General features: G+C 41.7%; 1 protein-coding gene across 1 annotated transcript in view; it reads left to right on the top strand.

Annotated features, from left to right (window-relative positions):
- The window catches only part of LOC108799599 (zinc metalloproteinase-disintegrin-like batroxstatin-2), a gene marked incomplete at its 3' end in the record, with an annotated part of 40097 nt that overhangs the window by 8204 nt on the left and 16943 nt on the right, over positions 1-14950 (top strand). The window contains exons 3-6 of the mRNA XM_018571488.1: positions 653-732; positions 1918-1996; positions 7027-7103; positions 12133-12325. Coding sequence (XP_018426990.1) covers positions 653-732; positions 1918-1996; positions 7027-7103; positions 12133-12325 — 429 coding nt within the window. The remainder of the gene's footprint in view (positions 1-652; positions 733-1917; positions 1997-7026; positions 7104-12132; positions 12326-14950) is intronic.

Below are 14950 nucleotides of genomic sequence, written 5' to 3'. Positions count from 1 at the left end.
AATACACTGACCCCCCCCAAACACCCCCCCCCCCCTTCCCGGGGGTTAATTTTCCTTTTTTACCCGTTACACTGGGTTTTGCTCAGTTACCTACTTACCTGTCCCGAGAATTCAGGACTGTCCACCTGTAATCTACCACTCTACCACCGCATGCCAGGTTCCTTGCTGCCATCTTACTCTCCCGGAAACCAGCTGTCTCTTCGGGTTTCTTGAAGCTGGCTACCTGATGGTGTGCCGCAGGGTTCTTCCTCACCAACCGCTGGGTGGAAGCCAATGCCTCATGGGATATCTGAGGTAGATATTCCAGAAGGACTGTTGGAACAGGGCGTCATTCTCACCTAGGCGAGAAGAGAGGCAGGTGGCGGAGTGAAACAAAAATCTCCAAAAAAAGGTAAAACAGAAAGAGTCGACTTTGTCAAGTATGCGGAGAAGGGAGGCATGCAATGCAGCAAAGTTTTTGGGGTTTTTTTTTGGTTCACTTTAATTAAAATAAGTATTTTACAGCTCACATTGCATAAGAGACCGCTCCACAGAGTCCCCTGGGGAAGTCTGATACTTCTTCCTTTAATTTTACGTTGAGGGGACACATGATTAACCCCTTTTACAGCCTTTCAATATATTTGATATAATTGTTGTTTCTTCTTTTTGTTTAAAGAAACTGCATCCAGAACATGCCCAATACACACTAACAGTGGAAGGAAAGAACTACACACTGAAGCTGCTAAAAAACAGGTATTGTAGTAATGGGTTTGGTTAATGCATTTGTTTGAGCTTTGCTTTTGAATCAGACCACACTGGTTATTGTAGCACTAAAATGTAAGCTATTCCATAGCTGCGTATAGTCTGTTTGACCATAGTTTTCAAATCTCATTGGTTTTGGCTAAAAATAACTGTCACTTTAAAAAAAATAAGGATGCTTGTCATATTTGAGCCATACACCGTTAGAGTTTTCTCATTAAACCTGCACAGAGCCATTAGATTCCCCCTTCCACACTAAACAGCATGGATAGAGTAATCTCTGTTATTGACTATTGTATTCAGCATCTGCTCCCACAGCTTCTGAATACATCTGAGTGACTGCAGTCCCTGTTCAGCCTATAAGTTTCCACCCTGCTCCTTCGGCAAAAGTTAAATAAAAAAATGTACTAATTTTTGTAATGGGTGGTGCCAGCAGGGCCACACATTGGAAGCTGGAATTTCAGCTGATATTCGAGCTGTAGATGGGCAGCTTGATACTTGCATGCTAATCATGAAGAAAACCATTATTTTCAATGGTGCCCTTTCAGGCCTGAGCACCAGAAAAAGTCCAAGCTTTTTGAGCAGAATTGTTCAATTTTTGGCCCCTTAGACTTCAATGTGAGCACTGGTAAAATGCAGCAACTTGCGTTTTTCATGCAAATCTGCTGGGGGCCTACACTGCCATCTCTAGTCACAAGTGGCTGTTGTTAATTTCAGGTCAGATCAGGTTTAGTGCCTTTTTTGTTTGTGGTTTAAAAAAAAAATATTTTATAACTTAAGTGCTTGTTCACACCAAATCTGGAACAAATCTGGATGAGTTTCTGCATATGCAGTGCGATGCGTTTTTGATGCGTTCTGGGGTGTTTTTTAGTCTAAAATTGTCTTTCAGGTGTAGTCCAGTGCAATCCAGAGCGTTTGCATGCTTTTGGTGCGTTCCAGAGCAGAAAAAATAGGGCATGCAGCAGTCTTTCCACATGCACAGGAACTAAACACTGTCATGTGAACTAGAGCCCAAAATACCATTGGAATTCACTGGATGCATTTATGTTGCGCCCTGAAACTGCTCTGTATCTGCTCCGCACTTGTTGTGAACAAACCCCAAGGCCTGCAATGAATATCTGCATTTTATAAACAATGTATTCATAACATTAGGCTAAATATATAATGTTTCTTTTGTAGAGAATTGCTGGCAAAACAGTTTACAGTAACATACTACTTGGATGATGGGACAGAGGTGGCAGACACTCAGGATGGGCAGGTAGGTACATTTCATATTTACCATATGTCAGTGTGAACACTTATTTTAAGAGTTTTATGTTTTATCAATTCTATACTTGCCTTCATATGAAAGATGTCTGTATATGCATGAAGTATTATTGTAGCGTTTTTAGGTTAAAGTAAAAAAAAAAGATTTTTTCACAAAGACATTTCAGTGAAACTATGTCAATAGCAGGCAACCTGGGCACTGCAGCTATGGTATAACTCCCATAATTCCTCTGCCTCTGGAAGTCATGCCTGTGGCTGTCAGGGTCTTGCAATGTCTTGCAGTGCCGTATGGGACTTGTGATTCCACAAGGTTGCACTCCAGCTATTTTTGAAGTACAAGTCCCATGAGGCATTGCAGGTATTTTCTAAAGGAGGCACTACTACTTGAGTCTGGTGATTAACAACCTCCCGTCCGCCAAAAGTAGGGAAATGGCCGGACGGGAGCCTTCTAGATGCGGGTGGACGTCTTAAAACGTCCTTTGGGCCGGCGCTGGTGCGCACATGCGGGAAACTGTCAAAATTTGAAACGGCCAATGATGGCTGTTTACCTACAAGCTGTCAAGCTGCCCGATTGCTTGTATGTTGTGCTGTCGTGCGCCCCCCTCTGCCGCGATCCTGTGCTCCGTGCGGGCCCAGGACCGGCACTGTGGCTCTGTGCAGGGAGATTAGTACACGATCTCCCTCTGATGTCCCCTCCTGTGTTGTGAGTGCGGAAGTGATGTTTATTACATCACTTCCGCATTCAGCTGTCACTCTCCGGCTACAGACACCGGAGAGAAGCTGGTGAAGCAGATCTCTGCTTCATCAGCTTCTTTGGGGGTTGCTAGGTGACATTAGGTGTCCTCTGATGTCTCCATAAAGAGGACCTGTCACTGTAATTTGATATCACATAGGGGGATTCTTAGGCCCCTATGTGATAACAATAAAGTTAAGTGTAAAAAAACACTTTGAAAAAGCAGGAGGTACATTAGGAGTACAAAACTTTCCCCCCTCTCATCTCCATCACCTAGGGAGGAGGTGTTCAGAAGGGTGTTCAGACAAGGCTGATAACAATACGTGAGATTTCAGTGCACCACAGTAAGTTAGGAGCTCACGAGATTTTCTTTCAGCAACAGGTATTTTTTATTGCACTTATTGAACAGATATAACAAGACATATTCAATGGTATATTTTACAGCCCAAAAATGAGAAAAAAAGAAAAGGGTTCACGTACACTTTAATGATTTGAATGAATGTATAATAATATACATAAACAGAATTATGTTAGAAATCTGGTAAAATATATAATTAAAGTGGTATTAAATTCTCAAACCTTTTCAGTAATGAATCCAGATCTAACAAATATGCACTGTCCAGCAAAGTATTTCCCAATTATTTCCAAACAGCTGGAAGATGCACATCGCTTATTACATGCTCAAGGGTGGCTCTATAGGACCCTGCAAGGGAAAAGAGCAACACTAAAACAGGATATCAGGGCTAGTGCTGAGGGAACCAGCGGATTCTGCACAAAACTAAAACTTTTAAACATCAAGGAGCAGCATCTATTGTAAGCAATTAAATAGATTAAAAACATTTTCACTTTAATGTAACCAGAGTAGTGTGTTTGATAGCACCAGTATTTTCCACACTGTATGTAAAGCGCATTAACAGTGGTTTGTGGTTGCTTGAGGTAAGGGCAGATAACCTAGATTCTTGGAATCTCCTCGTATGTTTATGGTAACGCAGGTTGCATATTTGCTTAGTAACATATCTAATTTTTTTACAAATACGTGCAGCAACAGACGCCGGGCGGTACTGTAACATTGTTATAAAATCTCATATGAAAAACAGTGCTTAGTATTAAATCAATAACTTCATTGATCTATTGATTTACTATTGAGCACTATTTCATATGAGATTTTATATATTTTATATCACTTGGTGATATTAATACAGCTGCTAATAATTTAGTCAATGTCTGACTCCTATATACTGTATACATACATCATTGTACAGCACTTTTTTATGGTGAAGATTTTTGCTCTCTGGCTGCCCATAAATGCTGCAATAAAAGTAAAGGATTCTCCAGATTTCCAAGCATCACTTGTGATTTGTGGACTATTTCTTATTTACTAGAGGACAATAACAAGCTCCTCAGGCAGCTGGGGGTGCTTATTATCACACCAGGAGATTTTCCAGCTTTTGCAAAATCTTCCAGCAAGCAGATCAGGTCCCAGGCCGTCACTCCTCTGAGAAGAAGAGCTTGAGATCATAAGAACCATGGGTCCACTGTTGACAGCATTGAACAGGTCCTTAAAGTATAATTAAACTCTCTCTTTATTTTGTATCGACTGCTTGCTAGCAGTACATATATTCAAAAACATTATAAAAAAGTTACCAAAAAGGGTTTTACTTACCTAGCATGATGGGGCTGGCACATGCACAGTAGAGATCTTTGACCAGGAGAGGAGGAGAGACACAGTGTAGGTCAATGCACGCAGCCCGACAGCGTGCACGCGGACAGACTTTGTGGGACACAGAAGACACAGCAGTCGACGTTGGATCAGAGACCGGAACCAGCGCTGGAGGAACTCCTGAAAACTACTGGAAAGAAGATGACTTTAATGTATTTAAAAGAAACAGATAGATAGATATAGAGCCATGTATTGGGTTAAATAGGGGGACTGCCATTCCTGACCTCCTTCCGAGAAAACTAGTTGGCTGGCTGTGTCTGGCTTCAGTACTTTCTGAGTTACTAAATGGGAACAAACATGCATATTTGAAAGAGAGACTGAAATCAGAACTTGTGATCTGCATACTAGTTCCAGGCCATTGTCTCAAAAAGGAGACCCCATGGCAGATCTCAGCATTTTGGAAAGTGGAACTTATATTTTCAGTTTCAGACCTGCCCATTTCACACCAAGGATGTGGTTTTAGTAATCTTGCCACTGTTATTGAGTTTGTATATTTGGTTTGCGTTTGCTTATATTCTGGCTGGATGACTAATTATTTATCACATATCAAAACCATACACGTTAAAAGGCATTTATTGTAGCACACCTTGCACCTTGGAGCTCAACAGCACAGGGGACAAAGACGCAATAGCATTTGGTAAATCATTGTGGCTAAATGGATGTGTACAGAGTTTAGGGACCTGTTGTAAAAGCATTGAATACGCTGTTGGAATACTTTTTGTTAATTACATAATAGTAATGAAATCCGTTAAAGTGGTGTTTTTTCTCAAGACAGCTGAGCAGATCTGTAGCTTCTGGAGTGTGCATGCATTCAGTATAAAATGATAAGGAACATTTTTGGTTAGTGGGGATAAGACGTCCTCCCACCCCTCTCCCACTCTCCTGTGTAGAGCAGGAGGTATAGAGAGGAGGTTGTGTATAAAGATCCTTCTGCTGTTTTCTCCTTCCTTCTACTCTGCAATCTGTCTCTTCTGAAAGACTGGGTGAGACCTGCATGACTCTGTCATTGTAACACATGGCTTAGTAGAATGTTTTTCTATGTCTTAAGAACATACTGTACTTGAAAATATCAATATCATGTTCTTCAGTCACATCTTCTATAGGCTGCAGAGCTTTTTCTTTATAGTTATCAGTCAAACTTTTTTAACTATACTATAGAAATGCACATGGAGTCATAATCAATGCACAAATCTCTTAGGCCTGGTTCATACCTAGGCGTTTTTGAGCAGTAGAAAAAGTGCTTTTAAATGCCCAACACAAGAACTCCCATGATTTTCAATGACTCCTGTTCACACTTGAGCAGCAAAACACCGACAGGAAAGCGCCAAACGCAGAAAAGGGTATGAGCTTCTTTTGGCAGTTTCAAGCTCGTTTTTTCCCCCATAGACTTCAATGGAAGCACCAGAAAACGCACGGCAGAAGCATGTTGCACATTTTCGCACGTGTTTTTGCGCGTTTGTACGCGTGTTCGTCCATTGATCGCAATGTTTCTTAAGCTGCTAATCAAAATGCGCATCTTCATGTCCGTGCATTTTCACGCACGGAAAAATGTGCCAAATGCGCATAAAGGTACAAATAACCCCATGCTGAATCCACAAGTACAAATGCGCAAAAAAACGGTGCCGCCTAGGTGTGAACTAGGCCTTATTCATCTTGTTTATTCTTTTGAAAAGCCAGTATAAAGGAAAAATAATAGTGAAAATAAACACTCTAGGTTTAACCAATCCTTATTGGCATATAAACTCTTAATGGTTGGCATAACTGGGGGTGTGACAGCGGTGTGTCCATTGCCTAAATACATTGTGCTGGAAGGTGTCCCTTATGGAGAGGGGCAGCTTTGGCCACCAAAGGTTTTATGATGGAACTTCAGCTCTGTCAAGGTGCTCAAGCATGTGGGTTTTTTTTAATATAGTTGAAATACCTTATTATCATCCAACTTGTCCTTGATACCTCCTTTTTGTCACTAAGTCACCATTTCATACGTTTGCTTAAGGGCTTGTTCACACAAACCTGCGGTGCGTTCCAGAGCGGTAGCTGGTGGAACCCACAGCAATCGCTCACTAAACTTCCCCCTTCATTTCTTGGGCGGGAGGGGCATTGCAGCCATGCCCCCCCCCCCCCCCGCCTGCAGTGCGATCAGACGCGTGGCAAAACATTGCCTGCGTTCTGGTCCACTGCAAACTATAAAAATAGCGCATTCAGCATTTTTTTGCGGAGGGGGGGGGGGCCTTGGTTGCGGTGCCATTGACTTCAATGCACTGTCACGCCCCCTCCTGCTCCAGAACGAAGGGGGAAGTTTAGTGAGCGATTGCTGTGCGTTCCGGCAGCTACCGCTCTGGAACGCACCGCAATTGGTGTGAACAAGCCCTAAATAAGGTCTGCAAGCTGAGTCATATCCGACTTTGGAAACAGCGACATGACAGTACATTGTTATCTTACAAGGTTTTCTGCTGTGGTTTCTTCTAAGTACATATTTTTTCTCTGTAAATATATTTCTTTTTAGAGGTTTTTCATGATACAAGTAATACAAGCAGACATCATATATTTTGAATTACTTTGTCTCCATTAGGATCATTGCTTTTATCATGGACATGTGGAAGGACAAAATGACTCATCAGCCAGCATTAACCTCTGTAAAGGAATAAAGTAAGTCTAATATTTAATTTATACCACTGGATACTAAATAAAAGAATGTGTCCTCCGCTTCTTTTTGCCTGCTTTGTGTTAGACAGAAAATATTTTTAGAGGTCCACTGGATAGAAGGGTTACACATTCAGGTCTGTGAGAAGTCTTGTCACCAGTTGAGATCACACATGTAAATTATTTAAACGGTTGAGTACAACTAGAACAAATTGTTCAGGATGATGTGTAAAAATGGCCTGCTTCTGATCATTTTATTTTTTTAACTAATTGCTGTCCCAAGGTTAACTAAGTTTTTTTGTACATGTTAAACAGCTTGGTGTCTTAGTGTTCAGGTCTAACTGTTCAGGTCTAACGTTCTAACATCTGGTTTGATCAGCCATGGTTGTCTTTTCCTAGTCATGTCTCCCCCGGTTATGTCTATGGAGATCTAGTTAGAGCTGCAGCTAACGATTATTTTCAAAATCGATTAGTTAGCCGATTATTGAGTTCGGTTAATCGGATTGAGGCGGGAAGGAGGTGCAGCGTGTAGAGCGCGGATGCGGGTGGGTCTGGCAGCGGTGGGCGCGAGTTGGGGAGGAGGCGCGGCACGCAGCGTTTGTGGACCCGTGAACAGGGCCAACTAATCGGAAGCCGATTAATCGATTATTGAAAAAGTTGACAACTTTTTCAATAATCGATTATAATCGATTATGTCGATTAGTTGTTGCAGCCCTAGATCTAGTGGTCCACAGATGGGCTCTGATGTGGCAGGTGGTGGGAGTTGGTTTTTCCTATATGGACTCAATTCACACAGCTAAAACACCAGCATAAGGAACTTTATTTTCCAAAACGTGACCGTTATGTTTAGCTTTGTCCAGTAAGATTAGAAAATTACTCTCGCGTGGCAAAAAAATAAGATTTTTCTACTTGTGCAAAGCTTTATGAATTGAGTGGTGTGTTGATGTGTATAAGTGCATTTGCCCAGGCCCATGGGAAACATCCACAGAAAATAAAGGAAACCAAGCAGACCTCATCTGTTTACTCTGCTCCATTTCCCTTGAAACTACTATTTGTATGTATGTAGGTACAGCTGATGTTTCCTTTGCACAGTTTATGAATCTTAAAGGAAGTGTATAGTGGTCTGTACATATTTTCTTTACATATTATGGTCAGAACTAAAAACAAACTGTAAATTAAGTTTCTTTTTTATAATTTAATAAGGTAAATATGAAATGTTTATATCTTTATATGCAGCTGGAAGGTGAATTTAATGCATTTTCCAGGATCTCTTTAGCTTCTCTGTTAAAAAAAAAAGCAGATTTAATTTTTTTTTTTTTTTAATAGAGGGGAAGGTTTAGGCCCTCTCTTCTGATGCCCAGATGCTCTGTGACATCTGTCTTCATTTCATTTTTTTCCTCCCTCATGGGTTGGAAGAAAAATGGGCCCATGTAATCACTATGGCTGGCTACATATAAAGGAATGTTTGTGTGCCTATATCCGCCCACATTCGGTCAGAAAAAGCAGACCTGGATGCAAATGCTTGTGTTTATTTTTTTTTGCTGTCTATGATACTATTGTCAGAACAGGAAGTGATAGTTATTCTTTCCAGTGAGGACAAAGCCTAAAGCTGTGTACACATGGAGCGAAGTTAGCCCTATTGGTGGCCCTATCTCCTTGACAGAAGTTGATCATTAGATCAACTTTTGCTGAAGGAACATGTTGGAAATTCCTCCGCTGAACCGTGCTTGTAGCCAATCAGCTGCAAGCACTGTTTGGTTATTCTGACAGCAGCTGCCAGAATACAAAACTCACAGTGGAGATTCGTCCATCCACATTAAACAGAAATCCACAAGTTGAATATAACGGGGTATACCCTACTTAAAACTAATTACTGTCAAGGCAGGAAATGATGGCCAATCTCACCAGTGAGGACAAAGAATAAAACTAAAACACTTTTTTTTTTTTAATAAGTAGGATGTTGGCAATGCTTTTATTTCTGTTGGTGCCTTCCTGTCCTGGTGACAATCACACTATCTGTTCCTTGTACAAGTATCAGAGGGACAGAAAGTAAAGAAAAAAAGTCTCCACAGTGGGGACAGAAATCTGACTCTTCCCTATGCTATCCATAACTAAAAAACACTTTTGTCTGGAATTAAGCTTTACATAAAAAAGTAGAATAAAATTAACTCATAACCATTGTAGTTTCCCTTTAAAGCTGCTGCTTATAATGGGAAGCAAGCGCCAGTTAATCAAAAGAGTTGGCTTTTCTCCATGGGTAATCTAACGACGTGTGCTCCCAAAGGCATATTTTGTTGTTGTTGTTAACAGTGGTTATGAGGGTAGGGGTATATAGTAAATATGTGTATGTAGTGTATCGGCTGTGTAACCTAGTCTGTTGAGTTCTACAGGAACTGTGGGTGAAATTGATACTTTGCTCTAAAACCAGAAAAATACTCTTAAACCCTGGTTCATGGCGGAGCATTTTGTTATGCGTTTCCCGAAACACTACAACATACAACATGAAGAATCCCATTATTTTCAGTGGTACTCGTTCACACGTGATTGTTGTGTTGTTCGTAGCTTGAAAAATAACATGAGCTGTTTTGGGGCAAAATCGGGCATTTTATACTCCGTGGACCTCAAAAGCACCTGAAAAACATATGTAATGCACGTTACGCAAGTGATTTTGCATCTAACAACCATCTCCTCCTAGTAGCTAGCTTTGCTTTGGCTAAAACAAAAATGCTCAGACCTAAAAAAAAAAAAAGGCTCGTACAAAAGAAGCTTCAAATCACCTAAAAATGCTCAAGTGTTTTGTGCTTGTGTTGGCGTTGTGGTGTTTTAATTTTGTTAGAAAACAAATTTTTTTATATTTAATCTGTGTTGTATAAACTATATTTGGGATATACTGAATATACATTTATACAGTAAAAACCAGTTTATTAAGCCCTGACTAAAACAAAAAAATCCCATCTGTATTTGCAGATTTTAAACCATTAAAATGGGTAGAAAGTGTTTTTTTAAGGGAAACTATTGCCTTGTCTGCTTCAAAGAACGTTCATTATGCCAAGTAAATTTTTTAAAAAAAAGAACTTCCTGTCTTCTGATTATTAACTTCTATACTGGGAAACTCATAACATACAGGAAATGTGCTGTGCGGAGGTAATTTCTCATTCTTCATTTCCTGCCCTGAGGTATCAATCTCCCTACACCCCCTCCTCAGTTTAATGGTTCTTCAGAAATAGACGTATCAGTAGCGAGGTGTAGAATTCTGTAGATAGAGATAATCACATCTATATATAGATCAGTGTGACTGGAATTTAGTTAGCCATGGTAAGCAATGCATGCCATGTCTGTTCTTATAATAGACAAGGAAAGGCCCAAATTGGCTGTACTAAGAAAAATAACCATACTGACCTCTATATATAACAATGTATATAAAATATTATGTAATTTATATATTAATGTTTAATGTGTTTATAATTTTCTATAATACATTTATATAATTAAATTATATATATTATTGGATTTTCTGTCAACTTATATAGTCAAAGGACACTTACACAGTCATAGTAATTGAAAATCCATCCAGGATCTCCCCGAGCATTCAGAAGAGAGCAGGAGTCCACCTCTGTCCAGATCTGCCCCATGTCCCGTCCCTGCCATGCTGTCATAGCCACACTGTAGTGAAGATTAAAATATAGGTCTCTGATATGAAAGGAGGGCTTCTGATGTGGAAACCCCAGGGACCCCCCCCCCCCCTCATTGCAATGAGTGACTGCTCATTCATGCCCAGGGGACAGGATAAAGCAATTTTCTTACCTGATTACCCTTCACCCAGAAGCTGGTGATCTCCTCTTCTCCCCTCCACTCCAGCTGTGGATTGTCCCTCGGCATCCTCACATACAATGTAGGGCTATGGAGCCTGCATTGTACTTGATGACATCAGCAGTCTTTATGACTCCCAGAGAGAATAAGCTTCAAGGACCAGCCTGGCAGCCCAGAGGGGGTCTCAGGAGTAGGGATGAGATAAGTTTAGTGGGCCCATACACACCATGTCCGGACCAGATCCAGATCAGAAAGTTTTTTTTTTGTCTGGTCCAAAAATGCATCTCTGTTCATTCCGATGGTAAAAAGTGAGGCTAGTTCACACCACTGCGTTCAGTTCCTGAACGTTTAAAAGAAGTACCGCATGCACTATTTTTTCTGGTCCGCTCCAAAATGCATGTAACATGCAAATGCTCCAGAACGCACTAGAAGTCTAATTGAGACTACATAAAAGCCCAAAACACTGGAACAGACACTTATTTTTAAAATAAAAAACATGCATACCCGTGTTTCTAGAAACGCATCCAGATCTGGTCTGGAGATGGTGTGAACAAGCCCTTAATGGTCAGTAAATTCTGTGGCATAAGAATAAATGTGATATTCATCAACCAAACATTTGCAGGTGGTTAATCATGCACTGTAATTCAACGCACATTCACCTGCAGTGAATATTTAATGAATGTCGGCCCTCTGAAGTTTGTATGCAAATTAATATTTTCTCATCAAGCTTGAAGCTGCTCCTCCTGGAGCCCTCCTAGTGTCAAGCAAGACTGTACTTCACAATAAAAAAAAAACAATAGAAAGTCTCAGGAGGTGGAAGGGTATTTTTTACGGGGAAAGTCTGTTTTCATAAGCTTTTGCTGCTCGTATCTCTGCATCTGCTGCTCAATTTGGCTTTATTTTATCACATGCTCAGTTTGAATTTTTGGTGGGTTTACTCTGAAATCATTCACTAGTATTTGCACCATTGTGTTCTGAAAACTATGACAAGCTGCAGTTTTAGCCATATTTTACATGGTCTTTGGAAGAACAGTTGTCACTGCTCAGTGAACATGCTGCAAAGAATGGTCGGGGTTGAAGTTGTATTTTAGCATATTTGTGTGAATAGGTCCTCAGTGATGATCTGCCACCTTTTAGAAAGGCTGTAATTGTGTTTTACATATTCCAGTTAAATAGCTGACCATCTCCCCTGCTGCAGCAATATAATGGCCTTGTATCTTTTCAGCGGGTTTCTGCAGGTGGATGGGCAGATGTACTTAATAGAACCTCTCCCAGGATCTGATGATGACCAAGGTGCACATGCTCTTTATAAGCATGAACATCTGCGCATGAAGAGAGGAACTTGTCAAGGCAGCAACACCAGCACTGTGTATGACTATGGACCAAGGGTGGCCACAATGCTGAAGCCCCAGCCATGGGTGAGTTCAAGTCATTTCATTGATTGCTTTGAAAGAAACTCTGCAAGATGTTAAAATGTTTATGTCTGAGTAGATTTTATAGTCAGATTTTAAATGTGCTATGTCCTTGTTATGGAGATTTCCCCTCACTGCCTACTCTGTTACCCATCACCTGGACAGGAAGTGAGAGAAAATCTGGACACAAGCAACAATACAGTCTGCATACAAATGCAGACATCCCAACTCTCCCGGACGCTCCGGGAGTCTCCCGCTATTAGATAGCGGGTCCCGGTCGTCCGGGAGAGAAACACTTCCTCCCGGAAAGGTTTATCTGCTCGGTCGAGCAGATAAACCTTTCACTGCGATCGTTTTTTTTGTTTCTTTTCTGACATCGGGAGCCGCGGCCCGACCGTCAGTCAGAAAAAAAAAAAAAAGGCATAAGAATGCATAGCTAGATTCCTATTGGCTATTTCACTTTGCAATATTCTCTCCCAGCCCCCCCTAACCCTCCCTCCGCGGAGGGGGGGGGGGAGAGGGCACCTCCCTGAAATGAGAGGGACACCTCCCTGAAATTGCTTCTTTCAGGTTGGGATCCCTGCAAATGTTGTCTGCAAAGAAAAGCCAACTACTCTGGCCTTACATCTACTGATCAAGGCATTTTGATGTTTCCATAATTCCCTCCCAAGGGTTAACGCACTGTTTGTATAAGGTCTGAGGGCTCTTGAGGAGTGTTTAAGCAGGGTGCTGGGGTATTTTCAGGAAGCTAAGTATAGCACCTTGCCAGTCCCTCCCACCAGTCATTCATTGCATAGAGAAGCATAGAGTGATGAAGACCTCACTGGGTCTAACATAAGGTATTTAAAGAAATGGAAAGGTTTTATGTGACATTTTTGTTGGCATGTTAATGACAGGGGGAAGAAACAAACGGGTAAGGCAAAAAATAAGCGGAGTAAACGTCAGCTTTAATTACCTAAGTGTTGTAAAATGAAATCTGATAGCTTTGGGTTACTGCATTTCCAACACCAGAAGACTTATAACATGCTTTTGTTTCCCACTAAATAACCTGTTAAAAAACAAGCATCACCGTTTCCTTAGAACACGGATCAGTTCTCACTATAGTCACACATGGTAGTATTTCTTTGAGGTTTTATTATTTAAAAGATGACTATTTGTTTTCTGAGGAAGATGCAGCAATTTTGTCAGGTCAGTTCACCCTAGTTCATGCTGCAGAGTTAAATCAGCAGTTTTGTATTTTTTTTTTTTTTGGCAAGACTTTTGTGCTTATGTTGTTGGGTCTGCACTATAACCACAGCAAACATATTATTATTAAAGCCACACTCCAGAAAAAAAGGATAATTTACACATTGCACTAACATTTAAAAGCTGCGTGCTATTTGTGGAAGTCTTCTGCAAAGTATTAGATTCTTACCTTGCAACATGCCGTCTCCTGTACATAACACCCAGCTTCTGGGCACTGAAGAGAGGAAGAGCTGTGACTTGAGCAGTACAGCACTCCGATCGCATCACCCACCCCTCCTCTCTACTTGCCCATTCACAAAATGTCTTGTATTGCAAAGAAATGCAAGACATTCTATGATTGGAGGATAACCGATAATGTCACATCCCCACCCCTCCTATCATTTCAAAAATTTTTCGCTTTGATTTGGATTTTGCGTTATTTCGTTTTTCGGGATTTGGTGTCGAAATTCGATTCGGACAATATTCGTTAGCAGTAGTTCGGTCGAAATTTAGTTGCGTTCGTTCGTTGCAGCAAAGTGACATTTGCGAAAAAAGAGGAACCCTTTAAATCTGGTAGGAATGTCAGGAGGGACCCCCCCCCCCCAAGTTAAAACAATAAAAAAAAGTGCGTGTGGTTCCCCCCAAAATCCCTACCAGGCCCTTTAGGTCTGGTAGGAATTTTAAGGGGGATTCCCAACCCCCCAAAATGGGTGGGAAAAAACGTGGGGTCCCCCCTAACATTCCCACCAGACCCTTGATCCCAGCACTGGCAGGGCAGGAAAGGGGGGGGGGGGGGTGGGAAGGGGGGGGGGGGGCGGCGGCCGAGCCCCCCCCCCGTGCCTTACCAGGCCACGTGTCCCCATCGGCATTGGAAGGGTGTCCCCATGCCGATGGGGACAAGGGCATCTTCCCCACAAACCTGACCCGGTGATTGTGGTGGTCTACGGGCAAGGGGGCTTATTTGCATCCGGGTACCCCTTTAATTAAGGGGCACCCAGATGCAGCTCCCCCTTGTGAATGAGTAAGGGGTACTAGCAGGAATGTAATTTTGCAGCGAGTTCCCGTCGGGTTTGGACAGTCGTCAGGCGGCGGGACTTTTTTTATTTCGGCGTGCGTCGTACATCGTAATTGACGCTGGATTACATCGATGGAGCAATTTTTTTTTCAATTAAAGGATTTTATCAAAAGTCTGGACTTTTTAATAACTTATTTAACCCTTTACTCATTCACAAGGGGGGGCGGCGGCATCTGGGTGCCTCCTTAATTAAAGGGGTACACCAATGCAAATAAGCCCCCTTGCCCGCAGACCCCCACAACCACCAGGTCAGGTCTGTGGGGAAGAGGCCCTTGTCCACATCGGCATGGGGAAACCCTCCCAATGCCGAGAGCACGTGGCCTGGTAAGGGG

This window comes from Nanorana parkeri, unplaced genomic scaffold (genome assembly GCF_000935625.1).
Source record: "Nanorana parkeri isolate BGI_ZX_2015 unplaced genomic scaffold, ASM93562v1 scaffold1767, whole genome shotgun sequence".
Classification (NCBI taxonomy): Eukaryota; Metazoa; Chordata; class Amphibia; order Anura; family Dicroglossidae; genus Nanorana; species Nanorana parkeri.
The sequence above is the reverse complement of the archived record's forward strand: the minus strand, read 5'-3'. Positions and strand labels throughout refer to the sequence as shown.